This window comes from Haliaeetus albicilla, chromosome 1, assembly GCF_947461875.1.
Source record: "Haliaeetus albicilla chromosome 1, bHalAlb1.1, whole genome shotgun sequence".
NCBI lineage: Eukaryota > Metazoa > Chordata > Aves > Accipitriformes > Accipitridae > Haliaeetus > Haliaeetus albicilla.
In genome coordinates this window covers 30173845-30194889 of record NC_091483.1, presented here as the reverse complement: position 1 = coordinate 30194889, position 21045 = coordinate 30173845, and the positions used below count along the sequence as shown (strand labels likewise).

At 38.9% G+C, this 21045-nt stretch overlaps 1 protein-coding gene across 5 annotated transcripts in view; it reads left to right on the top strand.

The window, feature by feature from the left end:
* RAP1GDS1 (Rap1 GTPase-GDP dissociation stimulator 1) overlaps positions 1–21045 on the top strand; it is a 104819-nt gene that overhangs the window by 49206 nt on the left and 34568 nt on the right. For 3 of the 5 annotated variants that reach the window (XM_069784062.1, XM_069784024.1, XM_069784034.1), the window contains exons 3-4: positions 7068–7190; positions 11803–11928. In XM_069784062.1, coding sequence (XP_069640163.1) covers positions 7068–7190; positions 11803–11928 — 249 coding nt within the window. Of the gene's footprint in view, positions 1–7067; positions 7252–11802; positions 11929–21045 lie in introns of those variants that run through there. The other 2 variants (XM_069784055.1, XM_069784045.1) reach the window with 2 other exon arrangements.

Here is a 21045-nt window from a genome sequence, read left to right as displayed (position 1 = left end):
AACATGAAGGTGCTAGTGGATGGCATTTGTACTAGAGATGCCAGACAATGAACTTGGCAGCTGAGGCACTAATATGAAACTCTTTCAGCAACTGTCCTACCAAAGTGGTTACCTCCTGCAGAGGGTGAGTCAGAAAGGGGGAGCGGGGGAACTAACAGCTCAGATAAACCCACCAAACTATGTATCATGGCTCTAAATCAGATCCAGTTCAGGAACTCAGGGGTTCTGAGCTGCCTAACTTTAATATTCTGCCTTGTGTTGTGACATGTCTGTGGAAGTACTGATGTGCATATTTCTTCATTGAAGGCAAAGCTGGCATGTATTTTTATTAAATTACTTCACCGGTACCTGCAACAGGCTATTCAAGGGGTAGGTCTCATCCTGAAATTCACTTTTATTCTCTGGATATAGCTTTTGGAGAATTTAATCACTGGAAATCATGCAGCTAGTTGGTTGGTGAATCTGTCTCTCCATCTGTCCTGTCTTCCTTGTTAGAGCTGAGATTTTAATTACAAACATCTGTGCACTATCTCTGTTTCTTCATTAAAAACAGGAATTGAAGTTGCCCTGTTGTTGCTGGCAGAGACAGGACAGAGCAAACACCATGATGGAAACATTCACACAGCTAAAGGAGAATCCTCCCTCCCTGCCTCCTAGGAGTCTAGTTTGAAGGATAGATGAGCAAGCAGATTGTATTTGTGGGGATTTCCCCATGTGAGGAGGAGCATGCCAAAAGGAAGTTATATTTATATATTTATTTCTATATATAAATTATTATTAGAGGAATTTTTTTTTCTGTAAAAACAACTCTTGATAATCGGAACAGTCTTTTTTGCTAAGGTATGTTAAGCAAAAGCCTCGTTATAAGTGGTGCATTCTTTGTTGCATGAGAGCACATCATTTGTTTCACTGAGGTTCTTTACAACCCACTTTTTGTGCTCTTGTAGTCAGACTAAAATCTCCATTTTGTGGTTTGGAAAATACAGTGGGAGGCGAGAGAGAGAGAGAGAGAGAGACAATGCTTCTTGAGGGAGGCCGTATAAGGAGACGGCATCAATACTTGCTCTTGGTCATGTGAACCTTTTTTACTGTGGTGGTTAGGAGGATGTGCCAGTTAGAAAGATATCCCTTGCTCCCTTCATTCTCCTCCCGTCTGCCGTCTGAAAGAGCAGATGGAAGGTTCCTTTCATGATATACGTGGCTCATCATTATTTATTCATGTGTTCATCTTTCTCTTTCTGATGACAGTACATGTAGGAGGGACATTATAAAGCCAAGGTAATTTTCTGCAGTAGTTTCAGGAGGTTTATAAAACATCTTTGCAGCTAGAAATACATACATTTTTCAAAAGAGTACATTGCAAACACAGTTGGCTTAATAAAGAGGACACTCACAAAGCTGCTTATTTACAATTCTGTGGTGTGCCTCATTTCTCATATAAAGCTCCACAACATGGGAATTATTGCAGCGCTAGCCTTCACTACTGTTGGGTTACATCTAATAGTGTAACTTAAACTCATTGTGCATAGAGAACAGGAACAGTGAACCTGTAGTTTGCTTCTGCTAGCAAGGGCAAAGTAGTAGCACTTCTGACAGATATGCCTTTCCCTTCCCTTCCCCTTCCCTTCCCCTTTCTCTTCCCCTTCCTTTCCCCCCCCGCCTTTTCTTTCACTTGAAGGTGGACGAAATGATGCAGAGAGGAGAAAAGGGTGAAATAGAGAGGAGTGAAATTTCACAGGAAATAGAGCTGAGAGGGGAGAGAGTGTAGAATTTAATTTGAGACACTCATTGGATTTTTTTCCTATAGTGATTTCTGCTACTTAATTAAGCAGTCTGATAGGCACGGTGCTCAGCTCTCCAGCTCTGATCTATGGCATTAAAGAATTTCCTGGCCACACCCTTTATTATTCTGACTTCAGGCACTGCAAAAACCATGAAAAGCAAGGATATTGGCATTTTAATCACCCAGCTATGACATTAATAAGATTTGGGCACTATATGATCTAACATACCCTTTGTTTTGTTATCTAGTGATATAAAGAGACATCTAAAGCCGCAGGTTTAACATTAGAGGTTTTTTCCCAAAATTATGCTGCTGTGGCACATCACTGGATTATACTGTGTGCAAAAGGGCTGTTTCTAAAGCAGCATTATTACAGTCCTACAGTTTCTGTGCTTCAAGATGGGGGCAGCGGGTGCTCTATGGGTGGGTTGCTGTATGCAGACTGAAAATCAGGCTTTAAAAGAAAGCATTTGAAATCTGGATATCACATTTAGCAAAAGGATTTTGAGGTGTGGCAACCTAACGTCGGGCTACCTAGATTGTTAGGTTTCCTTAAGACACAAATCGAACAGATTTGAAAGGGGGTGCAGTTCTGCTAAAGGAGTTAAAATGATAAGCATAAGCCAGCTTTTTGGCATGTGATTAATGTTGGCTCTAATTTCCTTTTTCTCCATTATTGAAAGCATGGGAGGAGATTATGTGGTGGAGATTTTGCCTAGATCTTTCTTGCTCCTAGAGAAACATTTGGTTTTACTTGCTCCAACTACAGCTGACACTACCTTGAAATAGTAATTCAGAAGATGACAACTGAAATAAGTTTCCAAAATAATTTAGCCTCTAATAATTTACTAGGAAGCCCAGAATGAAGCACGCATGCAGCAGATTCATATCCTTACAAATAAACAAATAATACCTCTTCCATGCATACACATGGAGACAGGAAGCCAGGCAGGCCTTCTCCAGCCTCTGAAGAGAGCAAATAAAGGCAAGAATTGAGGGTTGCCTATGCTAAAGCCATTAGCAATTTCTAACACTTGCAGCAAAAACCAAACTATTTCTCCTAGGGCCAGGCAGTGGTAGGGGTACCAGACCTTTGGCAACATCAGTGTGTGATCTTCCAGTTCTGCAGGTTCTGCAGAAGGAAAACCAAATTATGGTTTTTACAATCAAAGTGAAAATACTGCTACATAAACATGACCCTTCATCATCCTCTCCAAAAGATTAATGCCACACACACTTTTTCCTTTATTTCTGTCCCTGTGTATGTCCCTTTGCCTTTTATGCAGGACTCGTGTTATATGAAGCTGAGCAAAAAAGAGACAGAAGTGCATGGGCCTTAATGGGCAGGCAGTCTAAATCCATGCTTCCTAAAGTCCCTGCCCTAACAACCATGCCACTCTCCAGTTGCAAGTGGAAAAAACAAAGGAGAAGAAAAGCTTGGCTTGATTTAGGGTGCGTATTTGCTTTTCAATACTGTCTGCAGCTGGAGTCCTTTACTACCACAGTTATACCTTCAGTGCATCCTACAGAACAGGGTCACATGCAAGACTCTTAGCTCATGTTTTGCAAGTAGCCATGAAGTAATTGTCCCATCTGGGCACTTCTAAGAAACAGCCACTGCTTATATACTTACAGTTGTGCTGAAATAATCTTCAAAACCTCTGACTTGGTATTTTCTTTGAAAGCCATGTATTTCAACACTTGCTACCTCAACTGAGTGTAGAGTTGACTCCTCAGACAAGTGAAGGGTGGCTGAAGATCTTCATTTGGACTTCCCAATTTCCACAGGGCAGCCATGTGCATTAATTGCCTACTAAGCCCTCCTCCTTTAAAAGAATATAAAAAATACTGAGCAAAAATGCTAGACTTAAGAAGACAATTTTAGGTTTATATATAAGACATCCTGTTCCAATTAAAATATCCTTCCTTGTCTAAGCATTTCAAAAGCCCACCAAAAAGATGCATTTTCTATAGCTAAAATATCTGCCAGTTACATATGTCTTAAGAAATTAATTTGTATATTTCAGCACATTCTTGTTTTCCCCACCGTCTTTATTAGAACTTTAATGTGATGAACTTAGAATCCCTGGGAAAAAAATTATTTATTCTGCAGATACAAACCAGGACAATTTAGAGTAATGTGCATAAGGATGTAACAGTAAGTTTATTGGCACATTCCCTTACGATGCCTTATTGGAGGACATACTATAAACTACCTGCAAGGATTTAATGTCATAATGTCATATCTTTATTTTGACACTGGATTAATTTGTATATTACACCAAATGTAAATTGTAAATGTTTTGCAGAGGAAGAGCAGGGCTTAGGTAGACTTGGAGTAGACAAGCTGAAGCACCCCATGGCATTTTTTACACCCAAGGCAATTACTGGCAAAAATGCCTCAGAGAGCACTGTGGGCTGCATAGTCAGTAGATATTCTTCTGCCTGATGCCAGATTAATGTGCTTTTCCCCTCAAACATTTATGCTTGAGCACTTACTTAGGGTAGAGTGGAGGTAGGAGTATCCCTGCCCGGTGGTAGGAGAGCTAGCCTTGCTGCTGCTCCAATTAATCTGCCTTCCTTCTTTTGTGACTAGCAAAAGTTTGATATTGGTACTCAGCCTGGGTAACAAGAACCAGTGGGATATTGGTTTGAAGGGCAGAGTATATGTAGGTGTGCCTCCTGTACTGCTTAAGAGTAAGAAAAAAGTCAATAATCTGTTTTCATCTATGCAATCCCAGCTAGCTGATTTCCCGATTTCCAACAGGTCTGTTAAGGCCTCTGCTTTTATTGGTGCTCACTTGCTTATCTTAATAAAATAAATCAGTGCATATCTGCTACACACAACTGGCCTGGAGAAGCATTTAATTTTATTTTCCCACTTCTTGCAGGATATGTTTTGTTCTATTTATGTAATTGATGCTTTGCACAGTAATGAGTCCATCAAACTACAGATCATAAAAATAAGACTGGATACTCTGTATCTCAGCAGCATGGCAGGAGAAAATACATTAATGTTTCCTGCCTACTAATTGTGGCTAACATTATAGAGGTTCACAGATATCTACATTTCCAATTTTGAATTCTGTACTTTCAGTTTTGAACTTCAGGGAGAAGGACAATCTCTTCGTTAATAGACAGCTAAGATGTCTGTACCACTGTTTAGTCCTGACATGATTTTCTCTGAAATCAAACTTTTCTTTCATCTACATATATATCCATGGGAGAATACATCTAGTAAGTATATGCTATATGTCAGAACTTACAAAAGCTTCCCAATAAGCCATAAGCTCCTTTACATTATATCTTCTGAGAGGGTTTCTCAGTGCATTTCAAAAATTGCAGTTAACTAGATTGCAAACAGATTGTAATAATTAGCACTTATATTACACATGATATGTTGAAATTAATCAATCTTCATTTTATACCTAATCTGTTTGTAATCAGATGTCATCACTGACATATTGTAGATGAGTAGTCCTAGCCAAAGACCAACATCCCAAGATGGAATTGAATATAGAAATACAGAGGCATAACTGCAATCCAGACTTGAAGTTCTCTCCTTTTAGTCCCTTTTCCATCACCTAGACATCACTGGCTGCCAGCCGGCAAAGCATGTACATACCGTATGTGAGCCACAAAACCCACATGAATCACCTCTGCTAGGCTTGTGCTGGCTTGTGTTCAGGGTCTCTCCCGCGCTTGGAGGCAGCAGGGGTTGTCCTGGAGCTGCCACAAGTCAAAAATCAATTGCAGGATTGGAGGAGAGAGGAAGTGGTGAGCCCCGTGACACATCATTACCAATTCAGAGGTGAAGCACAGCTAAACAGTGGTTGCAAACTGCTGCTCTAGAAGACTAGCTAGTTGTGGTGCACAAAATATTCATTTACTTGTTTTGGGGGAAAACAGAGAACATCTTGAAAAAACTATTGGATGAGATTAAGGCTCCTCCTTTGCTGTTCAAGAGTATGTAATATCCCTCCCTTTACTCCCGGATTTGAAAGATACTATATAAAACCAAAATCCATTGATTACTATTGGCGCTGCCCAGCCTGACTGTCTCGATAGCTCTTACACCAGAGTAAGGGTGCTTCTAAGAAACTGCAGAAAGTGGTGCTCAAAGGCCTGTCTTCTCAACTCTGAAATGTTTACATCTGTTTCTCACTGTTACTGGCAAGCTCTAGCGATTTTTTAAATTTTAACTTACACTTACTGTAAAGATTTTATTTTAAGTGATGTGAGGGGGTTTGTACATATTGTAGTGCTTAAGAATGCCCCTGTGAGACAGGGTTGTCTTAGAACAGAGTTACATTCAGATGGATTTGTTTTGCTCTGCAAAAGTCATCAATTAGAGCATCTCACAGCCATCTTTGGAGAATGCAAGTAACTTCCACTATGAATGGCTTAAGGAGTCATGCTACTTTCTAAAGTGATAGCTGCCATCTAATCATATTGTATGTCACACTAATATTCGTCTCAAATATGCCATTCTTTGAAAGCATTAGCAAAACATGTTTTAGCATCTAGTACCTTATCTTTCACTGCAGTTGAATCAATGTTAATTTTCGGTTTGTTATAGAGCTGTTGCCCAGCAATGCTAGGTGGAGCCCTGCTATGGAGCAGCTGCACAATTCCTCTCTACTGCAGACAGAAAGAGGAAAGGTTTTGTCCCGAATCTTTGATCTCTACTACAAGAAACTCAGTGTTATTTTTCCCTTTCCCTTCTACTGAGACTATACTGGAGCTACTGGAGCTTAGCAGAGTAACATAGAAGATATTCAAGCTGAGCGTAAGAGGAGTCTAGACCAGGATCTGCTTAGCTCTCCCTCTTCTCCAGTTTCTGACTCCTACGCTGCATTAAGCTGTGCCCTCAGCTGTAAGGACCTCCCCCATCAATCCTTGAAAGTTTCCAATAATTCATCACTTCAGAATACCATTCCTTGATTTTTACATAGTACTTTAGGCTGCTGCATATCACTCCATCACCTTTAGTCTTTCTACCAGTCTCTCCAGTAGTTTCGCTATGTATGTATGAGTATGTATCTGTATTTACTTATATAACACAGAGTCACCTTATAAAGATCAATTCATTAGGAATGGAGAAGTATTAAGTTCTGTGAGCACATCATATAAAATAAATATGATCACTGAAATAGCAGTTGACTTCTTATATGGGAAAATAATTACTTTAATAATTACCTTTGAGAAGACTTAACTTCCCTTCTGCTTTTCTTCCCCAAAGCAAGCTGATGCACAAGTCATTTTTGTGTGATGTGTTTTTCAGATACGGAGACAAGTGAAAAAATCCAGAAAAGTGGAGTTCTTCAGGTGTTCGCGAGTCTGTTGACGCCACAATCTTCCTGCACAGCAAAAGTAGCTAACATCATAGCAGAAGTAGCCAGAAATGGTGAGGTTTTCTACAAGAACTTTTCTGCTGGAACATCTTCAGTTTTTCACCTCACTTGTCAGTATGTTTTACTTCATTTATGTTTTCATTTTGTAGATTAGACACCTTTCATACTTTCCCTTTCACTCTTTTTGCTTTGTCAAATTTTCTCTACTTTTTAATACAATCAAAACAGCATTTGGCTGCTGGAAATTTTTTTAGTCCTTACTTTCATGCTGTTTAGTTTTTAAGACAATCAATAGTATAATTTATTGGGCAGAAATAGCACACCACTGGCTTTATGAAATGCATATAGAAAAAAAAGATGGGCATCACGTAGTGCACATAGTTACAACAGTAGTATGTATACAGGTGGCTAAGGGATAGTAGATTGTTTCTTTGGTCTGAGATTTGTGATAACATTATTAACATTACGAGGCCTTTGATACCACACCAAAACCAGTTACTCCTGTCTAAAGAGCGTTACACATGTTAAGAGTAAGAGCCCAAGAACCCAAATGAGAATCAGGGCTCCATTTTGGTATGTTTTATACACATACAGTCGTATAATGTAGGAGATAATCTAAAACTATTGAAATTCTTTTTCTTTAGAATTATCTTAAAGCTCACCCAATACCCTGCATACCTTGAGCTCAAAAAATGGCCTCATATCTGCAGGCAGGTGCTACTGGCAAACCCTGTGATGAGGGCAGGGGAGGTTCGTGGCTGACTTTTCTCACTCCTTGACTTGTTGCTGTCCCAGCCAAACAGGCACAGAATGCATTTTGCACTTTAGTTCCCCAGAGGCCAGGCAGAGAGAAATAGGATGCCTCTTAACTCCTGTCCGCATGCAGGCCTGGCAGCTGTACCTCCCTCCCTCTGTAAACTCTCATGCTGATGCCTCTTCAGAGAAGGGGCTACATTATTGCTATTTCCACATTCCCTTTCCGCCTTTTCTTTGGAATTGTGATACTACAGCTTCTTACCGCTAGCCCCTGTGTGACCTCCTCCACCCAATTCACTGATTTTGAGACAATGCTATATATGGATATTCAGAAACAACATTAACAAGAAAAGAAGATATACATGGTTAGTTTTTAAGTTTTAAAATTATTTAGATAAATAGCCAGTAAAAAATGTAAACATAAAAATTTAAAATTAGAAATGTTTCAGAATGATAGATTCATGCAACCGTATCACATGCTTTTTCTGTACTTAATAAATTCGTAAGTATATTTAGAATATTGCAGTCAACTGTTTATCTTCACAGTTAGTCCTTCTAGCTCCTGCCTCAGAAGGGAGAAAGTTAAGAATAAAAGCAATGTTCACAATAGCTTAACTGATTACTATGCATTGTTTCCTGCAAGATTTTCTTTACAGAGCGTTTTAGCCAGTATCTTTCAAATCTGAATTAATACGTGAAATCTCTGAATAGTTTCTAATGTATCCTTTTTCCTGCCAGCTTTTAAACTGCTTTTATGAGTACACTCTCTGGAAGAGCTGGCATTTTACCTGGTTCATCATACAAAATAGTCTTTGTCTTTTTCTTAAAGTTATTAACAGATGTAACTGGGACCTCTAGCAGCCATGGTTAAAGTGAAGGTATTAAGAAATTATTTAAGGTGCCTAGTGCTTTCAAGACTGGAATGACCTGGGTGTTTCTCTTTGGATTCTAACTCTTGAAATAGTTGCTTAAGCAGGATAGCAGTGAATACCTCATTTGATTTTGTTGTTTTCTTTGTCCTCTTACATAAGAATACAAGTGTTTCATGCTCATATTGCACCTTTTTCCAACAAGCTTCAGGGCACTTTGAGAAATTTATGTTATCAACATCCTACAGATAGCAGGCATTAAACCCAGGCAATTGAACTGATTTCCCTGTGGTCATGCCATGCAGCACTGGCAGAATAGTGCCTCTGACTCTGAATCCGAGCTTTACTAATAAAAGAGCACCTTTTTCTTCCCCACTTCTTGTTTTCCTTTCCCATTCCCCTCATCTGGTCCTTCACACATACACACACGTGTAGTCACATCAAATCCCTCTACCTGCCTCAGTGGTTTTGTCATGTTTCATCTCCTCCTTTTCACCTTTTGCTCTGTTTCACCTCTCCAGCTCACATGACTTTTCCTCCTCCCAGCATGAGCTTGTGTTAGGCTCTCCCATTTTAAATATCCAAACACAAAAAACTCCCTCTAGTCACTCTTGTGTCTCCAGCTACAGCCATTTCCCTTTCAGCTGTGGGCATACTGAAGGCTCAGATGCACTTGCTATGTGGAGTTTCTCTCCCCACTGTGGACCTTTTAAACCCTCTTGCAAGGTCTTTAGTCTCCTCTTCTTTGCTAGGATCTTCCCAATCTGTAATACTACAACACAATTACATTTCTCTTTTGAAATCTTGTCTTCCTTTGCTTTATGTTACTCTGTCCTCAATGGTTGTCCTCCTAACTTCTTAAGCGATTCTTCACTATTTCCTTCAAAGGATCTGCTTCATTTCCCAGCCAGGTTAGTGGAAACCTTCTAAATGACTCTGTTCTTGATTACCTTCTCTTTCTTCTATTACTTCTGTGTACTATTACCTGCAAATATAGTTGCAGTTGCCACATTTTTATTGCTGTTTCACAGATCTATTTTGCTACATATGGCACCATTTCTTTTACTTCTTGCCCTTACATGACCTTGATAAATACAAGTTTGCTCAGCATATTGCCTAATTATTTTGTTGCTGAATGGGAGACTGAAAGCTTCTGCTTGCTCCAAATGGAGAGAGGGTGGAAGAAAGGTTTCTTACTCCTTTTCACCACATGAGCAAGAACCTAAACATACAACAGAACAGACTGAGACCTCCCAGTCTTTTAGGAGAGAACAAGTTCTGTTTCCTGTCACAGACCAGGAGAAAATCTGACTGATGATGCAGAGACTATGGTAAGCTAGTGGGTGTAAAAAAAAGTGATGTTGGGAGAAGCTGAGGAACAGAGAAGAGTTTTTGTAGGCAACTAAGAGAGGAAGAGGCTGAGAGGACAGAGAAGACAGAGGTAGGAACATTAATACATTTAGTAAATAAATATCGAGATGAAGGTGAAAGTGGGTGATAAAGAAATAGGTAAAAAGTTACAAAGACATGGCAAGACCAATTTTAAAGAACAGATGTATCTGATACTTGTTCTGTTCATTAGGATAGATACCACCACCATTTATCACACTGTAGCATCTGTGTACCCTCTTAAAATGTTACAGTATCTTAGGAAGGTGGGTCAATTGTGCTGACTACTATCTTCTGTTGGACCTGCACAACTGTATAGATGTTGCTGATTGTACTTCTTCCACTTGTTGATATATCGAAGTTTATCATCACGTGAGGATTGCTTACCTCTATGACAATTATTTCTTTAGCTAAAATAAAACTGCAAGATTAACTACAAAAGATTTTGTAGCTACAGAAACATCAAAGAACAATGTAATAGGTGCAACAAAGGGAGTATTTAAGAAGATGTATTTGTATTTCAAACATTGTATGAAATCTTTGAGTTATTGGAATGAGGGGTTCTGTTGATCCAGAATCAGAAAAACTTTCTCATCTCTTTTTATGGGGATTGCACACCCTGGTTCATTCTGTCTCATAAATGACTAAGTAACACAAAGGTAAACTGATTTTTGGAAGATCCAACATAGTCTAGGATAGGAAGAGACGTAATTTGCAATTCACAACAAATGAAAAACATATTGACCTTTTGCCTATTACAATGCTACATCTCTGAAGGGTGCTCTGTAGTGAGCTATTAAGTAACACTATTGGTGTATCAGGGGGTTGCTTCTGTAAACTTACCTTGTAAAATGTGCAGCCCAGTGCCTGCCTAACTATAGCTCCTTCTGGAGACCAGTCCTTTATCTCTCTGACACCAGGATAATTCTCTGTCTATGACTTGCCCAGATGTGAAATACTACTTTAGTTCTCTGTGACTGGGGGACGTAGCAGGAAGGAAGGACAGAAAGGCAGAGAGCTTCCCACTGGATGGGTCCTCTAGCTGTCCTCCTATGGTGGGCATCAGTTAGACTGTCGAAAGGGACAGGCATTTGGGTTTACGTAATCTCTTTTGTATTTTCTTTTCCTTTCCTTACCTTCCAAATAAAGAGCCTGTTACTTAGCCTTAATTCCCTTTTTTTTTTTTTTTTTAAAGCAAAAGCTTTTTAGGAGTTCTAATTAAGGGAACAGAGAGTAAAAAATACTGCTCATTTTGAAGTATGAATACTAGTTTTTAAGTCGTCTTTTATGTTATTTAGTAACTTTAATTGATGTTGAATTTGCTGGGGTGGAAAAAAAGGTTGTGAATTCACTGTTCTTTTCAGCACTTCTTTATACTACTAAAAACATGCTCAGTCTGAGGTATGTTAAATTAGTTTTCATGAAAGTCAATTAAATACTCTTAATTCCTTCCAAATTAACGAATAATGGAAAGAACATAAGCCCCAGTCCCAACTTGGGCTTACTCTCTAGAAGCTTGCATGAGAACTTACATGGGTTGTCTATGCATACGTTTATTCTCACAAAAGGCCCAGTTGCAGTGCCAGAGTAACTAGAATGGATGAAACTGAAAATAGCCGGCTTGCTTTAACAGGCTTTGCATTATTTGCAGAATTTATGCGGAACCCATGTGTGGATGCTGGGTTGATCCCTCCTTTGGTGCAGCTGTTAAACTGCAAAGACCAGGAAGTATTGCTTCAAACAGGACGTGCCCTGGGCAATATATGCTACGATAGCCGTGAGTGTTGAAATATGCCATATTTTGTAGATGTTCTTGTAGGAGGGAGGGGGATGTTTTGGTGTTCTGTACATTGTGTACTGGAGCATCATTTTCGTCTTTTCTTGATTTTAATTTACCACATGACTCTTCTGATTGTATGGGACAATTGAATGTCACACTGGCATTATGCTTCTGTGACAGAAAGATTAAAAAAACTGTTTCAATATTGAGATACAACTGGGTATAAGAATAGAAAAGACTTATGATCCTGGGTTTGTTTTTTTAAACATAATGAGCTAGGTTTTCAAGGAGCAGGTGCTACATACACAGAGGCCTGAATAGTTAATTTTTCCTCAGAATGTCTCAGAAGGGGACAGAGTCCGAAGGGAATATTCATATTCTACCAGTCTCAAAGCTGTGCAGAGCTACATATGTGGCTGAAATGATGCCTGACCTACGTTGCTGATTCTTAGAATTCTTATGTGGCCAATCAATTGCTCCAAGATTACAGATTGGTGGTTTTTGTAGTCAGGGGTTATACGGGGTGGGGGAAGGTGATTGGTGAGGTTTTTTAGCTTTTTGTGGGCACAGTAAATTTTGCAGTGCCAAGCAATTGAGTTTTGAAATGCAATTGTGACTCCATGTGCTGATTACATGCATGGATATGTCATTTGCAAAACCAAACCAGTGGTTGCAGTGTTTTGAAAATGCAGCCTCATTATCCCTTACTTTAAATATTTTGATAAAAGCCGGTGCATGATAAATATAGTCCAGAAGCAGAGACACCAAGAACATCTTTCTGTGCACATGAAGGAATTAGAAGCCTATGGATGTCTGCAGATGGGAAGTGAGATGAAATTGTAAAAGCATTTTGTTTTCTTGAGATTAGTGGCTTATTTCATAGGCAAAGAAATTTTCTTTGTACTATGTGTTGCATTTACTAAAAGTTTTGCTGTTCTGAATATTGTCTGTTGAAAAAACTGAATTATTAGTAGCCTTTCTCCTTGCTACTTTTTTTCATCCTAATTTGGAAATTTACATTTTATATTGTTTTAAATTATCTTGCCTTTGACCTCAGGGAAGTTAATCAGATTTTCCATGCTGGCATTTTCATTTACAGACAACTACTGCTTGAGGATGTTAATGTATAATTCTTTCATTTAGGATTTTCTTTAAGGTGACCAATCAACTGAACAGCTGCTTCCCCATGGAAACTTCAAGTAGAAGCTGTTGAGCTTTCTATAACATAATTTATTTACTATATTTTATTTCAGGGTCATATGTGATATAAAGCTCACTCCCAGGTGGCACTGGTTTATTTCATATAAGTAAAATCTACATAACTATTTATGTCATTGTTGTTCAGCCCACATTTTTTCATGAAATACAATAAGGACACACAAAAATGGTTTTATAGTATCAGGTATTGTGGACTACTGCTGGCTTTTATAGTGCAGGATTTATCCAGTACAGAAAAGCTGTATTACACGCCTTGTGTTGCCCTTCTGTGGAGCAAAGCTGGCACTGATAAAATCTACAGCAGGCAGTGATGTGTTCTGTATGCCATGTGTTGCTGTGCTCCTGAGGGAGGACAGTCACTACCTTCCCTGTGTAATTGAGTAAGATTAATGAATAAAGTGTAATAAAATGTCACAAAAATCAAGATTAGCATCTGGGATTTGAGTGGAAAAGGATTTTTACAGTGCTTATTTATTACATCCACCCTATCTGACTTTATTTTGTATGTTATCTTAATGTGTAGTGGTTATGTAGTTGTGATGTACCCTATCCTAAATGCTTATTTAGGACAAATACTTTCAATATGTTTATTACTATAAAATTTAATATGTTTTCATTTATGACTATCATTTTTTGCCTAATAAAGAGCTTTAAAGTATAACAAAGACAAGGTGTGGAGGCCAATAGTCCTAATAATAAATGTTGTTAGGTATTGATAGTCTTTTTCTTTTCAATTGAGACAAAAGCAGCTGTTACCCTTCTGATAATTGGGACTCATATAGGAACTTGAAATACATCAGTAACTATATTTTACCATATACATGAGCATTTTTTCACTTCTACTGCCCATGTAATTGTAACATGCAGTAATGAGGAAGGTCTTTAAGTCCTAAATCAATGTTAGGCTGAAACTATGAAATCAAGCCCATATTGAATGGTTCATAGAAACATTTCTATTTATTGAAAGCCCCAATTATTCTGTACTTCATCCCAGCAAGCATGCATCACCTTGCTTAGTGATGGTTTGTGCAAAAAGGAGTTAATCAGGTCTCTATTTTTGAGAGAAGTCTGCATGGCGCAGGATAAAAGTTGTGGGACAAATTGCTTTTCCTACAGGGAAGGCCCCTTAAAAGTGGCCTTACAGAGGAAGAGGATTGCCTGAAATTTTTCTTGATTAAATGAAAATGGCAGTGGTTTCTCAGAGTTCACAGATCCCAGAGTTGCTGCATGAATGCAAAACCATTTCCACATAAATTCAGGAGGGGCTACTCCTGGAACGCAGCTGCTGTGGAAAGGTAATTCATGGCTAAGTCCCAGTGCTGGAAGAGGTTTTGTACCTTCCACAAGGTAAAAGGGAGATTACACACTTGCTGGCGAGAGACCTTACTGAACAGATTCATGTCCTCACAGAAAACATGAAATGAAATGCTGTTGACTTACTGACAGATTTTCTTCTCTATTAAGTTTGAGATACACATGCACTGCTTATCAGTGTTAGGCCCCTAAAATAATACTGAATCACCTGTTTGAGCATGGAAGAAAATACAGAGAATTAAACACATTCTATAAACAGTTAAAGAGGAAAAAATAGGTCAAATTTATCCAAGCAGCCTTGAGAGCATCCTTTTTAAAGTATTTATGTTGTGAAGACATCTGCTTTATGTGAGTCTCTGAACATCAAGAATACAGGCAAATATAATTGCAAAGCAGAGTAGAAGGAAGCTTTGTTAGTACTGATGAGGCTTCTAGTTTCCCAGCCTTCCTCTTGCAGAGATGAAAGAAACAATTGAGGCAGCCCAAAAGATTTTAAGTAAGTCAGAAGCAATGAATTTAACTAATCACAGTATGCAGACTATTCAATGCTGTCTTACAATTTAAGAACAGATACATTACTGCATGTTCCTGTACAGCCTGTAATTGTTCTATATGCTTTATCTAGTAAATGCCACATACACCTTAGCCCCCAAATTTTTGTCAAAGCGGAAAGTGCAAAGCAAAGAAATGGAGACATGATCTCTCCTCCTCTCCCTCCGGCTTTTTCCCCCACTGTATCTACAGCCTGTACCAAATACAGCTGCTTGTACTTCTGTATCCCCAGACAACTGACTCCTCAGCCTAACTTAGGGAATGAATTTTGTCTGAACTATATTACTAAATGCAAAGCTCCTAGCACACTCATTCCTTTTAACCACCAGTTACGTTTTTTCACTTATAATCAAAGCTAAATTCTTAGGCATTGTCCAGTCAGAGCATAAGACCTATAGTAGCTGCTTCACCAGTCTTTATCCATGAATCAAACTACAGCTACTTTTCTACTGTCTTTCTTTCCAGCCCCCCCTGCCATTCTCTCCAGTGCTGTTTCTTTAGTAAGTTTGTTCATTTAGGGCTGTTACAGATGTTACAGACTAATAGGGTATACCTCCAAAACTCTTCTAAGATCCCTCTGTACCTTGGTTCCACATGCAACATGAAGATCACATCTCCGTTGTTCGGGAAAGGTTATGTTTAACATAACATGGTTCTTGCTACAAAAAGCAATGTCTTAAGTCAGAGCAGAATGGTTAATTCTGCTGTAGATAAAGCCTAAAAATCATTTGCTACCATCAGCTCTGGCAGTTGGAATATTAAGGTAAAGAACAGCATTATCCAAATTGCAGCTTGCGATCACTTCATGAACAACCGGATGGCTAGTACACACCTCAGCTCTCTCTGCTGGCTTCTTTCCCAATAGACTGGGAAGACTCTGGTGACTTGAATCATGTGGCAGATTGAGTGCTTGCAGGACAGGGAGACCGAGACCACAGTTTTCAAGGTAGGCCTGCCTTCTTGTAAGACCCACATGAGAATGTGGGAGAAAGACAAAACCTGTCTGTAGCCAGGTCTCTGTCCTGCTCTGACACCCCACACACTAATGCAGTTTGTATAGATGAAAGATCAGGCCAACCAGATAAATTTTAACAAGAATTTTAATGGCAGATGATGCTATATTAAAATAGTAGTATTTTCTTAGAAGATAATAGCCTCACAATACTTTTTATCATTAAGTTTGTGATGCACATGCTATCTTAATCTCAGTGATCTTTCCACAGGTAGTTTGTTTGTTACACACTTCACTTTTGAATTTATTGACAAACAATTTTCCTGTGGTTTTATATAGCATTGAGCATGCTATAGAAGCTACCATAATTATACTATAAAAGTGATAATTATAAGAGGAAGTGAAAAGCTAGGATATTTAGAGCCTGATTCAGTAGCCATAGAGACTAGAGGGACTCATTCTGATTAACTTCAATTGAGATTAGATTAGACACCCATTAGAAAATAATTCCTTTTTGCTATTTAGAGCATCCACGTATTCTGAAAACTATCAAAGGGAAATAAGCTCTTCATATACCTTGTAAAGGAAAAGAAAAATTTCCCATTCTGCCCTTCCATAATGTCCATATTAACGGTAGAGCTTGGAGACCTCCTTGGAGAATCTCAAAGCTATTGCTTTTTGCACCCATCCACAACCTTGTTTCTTCATGAAACCACCAGCCTGGGTATGTGTTCTCACCAGCCTTACTTCATGATATAAACAGCTATAGAATTGGAAAGAAACTAAAAACACCAATGCATTCTATAAAGTCTCTCCTTTGACAGCTGCTTATCTACATTTTTCTGCAGGAAATTTACTGGATCCTTTTCTCATTTCCCAAGCTGTGCATTTCTTTGTTATCCATGCAGTCTTACTTGTATTGATGGCAAGACTCCTCGCTGAATTTCAGCAATGTGGCCTTTCACATAGACCCAGATGTCTCTTGATCCCAGCCTTAACATCAGACCATGAACATTATACCACTTCTTCTTAAAAAGACCTTACAGGTGCTATAAATTCTATATACTCAGCTGCCTGTCCTATAAGGATGTACAGACCTCTTACAGAGATCTGCGAAGAAAGGTTAAGTATGAAAATGAGAAACTACTCAGTTGTACAGTTACATACATCTCCTCTCAGGAGATGAGGTTAATTTCAGGATCTAAAGCAGAAAACCAGACATTTAAGAATTAAACATACTGGAAAGAAGTCAAATTCAGTTTTGTTAAAAAAAATGGCATAATCTTTTTCAGTACCATATGGAAAACCAGCAGAATCCTAGAACACAACTGGTGTTGATAATGGCACACTACTGGCTAATCATTTTTATGAAGGTCACCCTGATTCATGCAGCCAGGCAGCATCTTACCACAGTCTTTCACTTTTCATTGTACTAGATCCTACCAAATGCTAATGCCACCTACTAAGCTGTTTCCCAAGCAGTATCATGAAATTGAGACCAGAGGCTTTAACTTGTTGCTTGAAAACTGATTGTTTAGAACAGCTTGCAGAGAATTAAAATTCTAGTTTTAAATTGTACGGTAGTAGTGTTTTACCTTTAGATCTGTCCTCTCTGAGGCACGTCATAGTCTTCGAAAACTATAGCATTTTTAAATTAGAAGTCCTTGATAATGCAGTATTTTTTCTGAGCGTCTGCAGCACAAGCATTGCATCAGCTTGAAACTAAGCATACCATATGCATGCCAACACATACTTTCACAGTAATATTTAGTACTTATCAGCAATTAAGCGTGAATGTTCTTAGGAAGCTGTTAAGCAATATTATTCTAATTTACTTATTTAATAGCTGGCCTAAATGGAATCTGAATGATTAGGAAGTCTTCCTAGAGCATCAGAAAGAGCCATTCGAGAGGTGATATGAAAAACATGAATTCTTATTCTCAGGCTATCACTCTGTTTAAAATTTACATTCTAAATATTAACTCTACTGAAATGAGTGGCAAAATTCTCATGACTTAAGCCAAAACTTAACAGGAGCCCACGTGGGGAAAAAAAAAAAAAATAATAATAAAAAAAGGAACCAAGCACAAATTGCCATAGATGTGCAACTTTTCCCTTCTTTAAGATGAAGGTATGAGGTCTGATTTTCTGTTTGTTTTAAAGAGTAAAGGTATGATAGGTCCTGCTTATTTTCTGCAGTGCAAATATTTTTCCTCTTCCTGCTTTTTCCAAGAAGATTATTTGAATAAGCAGAGTAAGTAGGTCAGAATTCTGTCAATACAGGTACAAAGAAAGTAAAATCTAAGAAACAAAGCAGATTTTTTCTGATTCCTTACTTTCTCCCCCTCCAGTGTTTCATCCACAGTCTGTAAAGTTTGTGTATTGCTCACATTCAAACAGGCTCAGAGACACCTGCTTAATTTACAGTCAAAATAGAAGCCACAGGCAACAAGGAAATGAAAAAAAAAATAATAAAAAAAAAGATGGAAGGTGTTTCCAGGGTCTTAAAGAAGGTCATGAGCAGACTTGGAAAGAAATCCTGCTTTATTCACTAGATCTTGCTGCTGTCCTAAAAACAAGTTAAGGATTCAAACTTTGGTTAAGGACTGAGCTATTTCTTCATACTTCAAAGCTAAACAAAGTAGGAAAGGCAAAAACTTGGAATTCCCCTAATATTTATGAAGACTTAAAAAAATTCCTTATCAGGAAGAAAAGCTTTTAGAATTTCACTAACAATAACTGAACAACACAAGATATGTAACTCTTCTCCTTTCAATTCAACCTCCCTTTTCTTGTCTTTTTTCACTTTGCCTTTTAAGGTATTCGAAATTGTTCATATTTATAGATAACTGCAGTCACATGTTGCTTTCAAGCCCCTCAGAAAACAAAGCTTGTTAGTTGAGTGTCTAGACACGGCCAAAGTGTCTAGCTTATTCTACTTTATTTAGAAAAGTAGGCATTATGTGACTAGAAATATCAACTGTCACTAAATCAGCAATGGTAGAAAACATCAGCTGAATTACCACGGAAAACAGAAGAAAGAATCTGTTAGCATCTTGCTAAGCATTGCTTACATATAATTGGGAAGTAAGTGTTTTTAGCATCTTGCTAAGCATTGCTTACATATAATTGGGAAGTGTTTATTAATTTTTTTTTTACGCTTGCAGCCATCATTCTTCTCCTTTTAACTTTGTGTTTTAATACAGTCGAATTATATAACCATAGCTTCTTAAATAATAACATAGAATATAATTTTGCTGTACTCTCAGATCCACTTCTGCAGATGTGCACCATGCATATATTGCACGGGCCAAGCCTTTTAGTTGTTTACATGATAACTACACAGGCATCTGGTTTTATACAGCATTTCATGCAGTGCACAGCATTTCATACAGTGCGATAACAGCATAGAGTTAACATACAACATGCAAACCACCTAAATTCAGTTACAATTGTTGTGTTCATATCCAAGGAATACTGTGCAACTCTCAGAAACAGAAATTGGACATTATTGACAAAGAACTATATTAGTAAAATCTATTCCTTAATGCAGTGAAGCTCTTGAATGTCTCAGCCAGGCGACCAGGGCTCTATTTAGTTAGAGGGTTTTTATAGTACTGTTTGAACACTAATATGATCAAGAGACAGTGCCCACCAGAGGAAGTTGCAGTCTAAGTACTTGATAAAGGATGGTGAGAGAAGAGTTAGATACAGATAATAGCAAGATGGTTAGCATTAGCAATAATAATGTGGCTGTGTTCCTGCCACATGAGGTGTCAGTGTGTATGAACAAATTTGATCTTTAAGCCTCCTTGATCCTGAGACTGGGTAGTTGTCCAGCCAGCAGAATGGCCTGAGGAGTCAGGGTAGGTGCCTTGAATACCCTGTCTACAACAGCATTCACATTTCCCTGAAAGAAAAGAGTCACTTACCTGAGACAGCGTCCAGTTTGTCAACCACTTCTTAGCCCCACCTGGCCTCTTGAGTGTGGGCTGTTCTGCAGTCGCGGTGCATTGCTAGTTGCCCTCCGGTCAAATGAGTGGGTTGCCTTCTGCTAAGGAGGCAAAAGATTTCCTAAACCAAAACACTTTGCTGGTCTGTCTCAGGCTGTACCCTACAACCTTTCGGGTACAAGAATGTTCTACAGGTCAGCTCTTCCGTGCAGGCTGCACACTAACAAGCAAAGGCCTGCCCGCTGCTGCTTGGAGTTGCTTTAGCAGGCCAGGACCTCTCACTCCCCCTGGGTTTTATGATTTGGGCAAGGATAGCACTGACCCAAACCCAAGACTCACCCCAGGTTTTCCTAGATCCCAGGGCCACTTGTTACTTTCTCACTTCTCTGAATAATTTCCTTTCTTCCCAGGGCCCAGTAGGATCTGCAAATACGCTTTATGGTGGGGTTGGTTTTTTTTGGTTTGGTTTGGTTTTTTGCTTCTTGGGCTTTTCCCAATCTACTCCAAACCCCCGTGGGTTACACGCTTTCTGAGACTGCTCCTCTGGCGGCTTTGGTGGAGACCCACAGCTCCTTGGAGCTCCTTCAGCTAGCAGTACCACTCTCCCACAGTACCAGGCTAAGCCTCCTGCCAAGCTCCTTTCAGCAGCACCCAGCAGAACGGCCCTGTTCTGCACCGGACTGTCACCGTGCCACGCTCAGTTCACACCCTTGTTCTTGGAGAGTTTGAAGCTGAGAGACAACATCGCACTCAAGGCCTGGAGTAAAAATTCTAAATTAATTGCTGTGTGCAGGTTTATTCTGTTAATAGCATGAGATGCTATGAATGCCTACTTACCAGTGTAGAAAAACTGCCTGATGTTTTACTGTATAATTGGATTCCATGATTTATTTCATGCTGTATGAAATACTAAGCATAGGCTGGCTTCAGCTCTGACTTATGCTCTCATAAACCTAGAGTAATTTGTTTGACTGCAATGGAATTACTAAGGAGTTGCATAGAGTTATAAAATCAATTGAAGAATCTACTGTAAGCATAGTGCACATGAAAAGGAAGGCAGAGGGAAGTGCTACATTCAACTTTGAGGGCCTTTACCTGACTTTTACGTATCTAGTAGAACTTTTT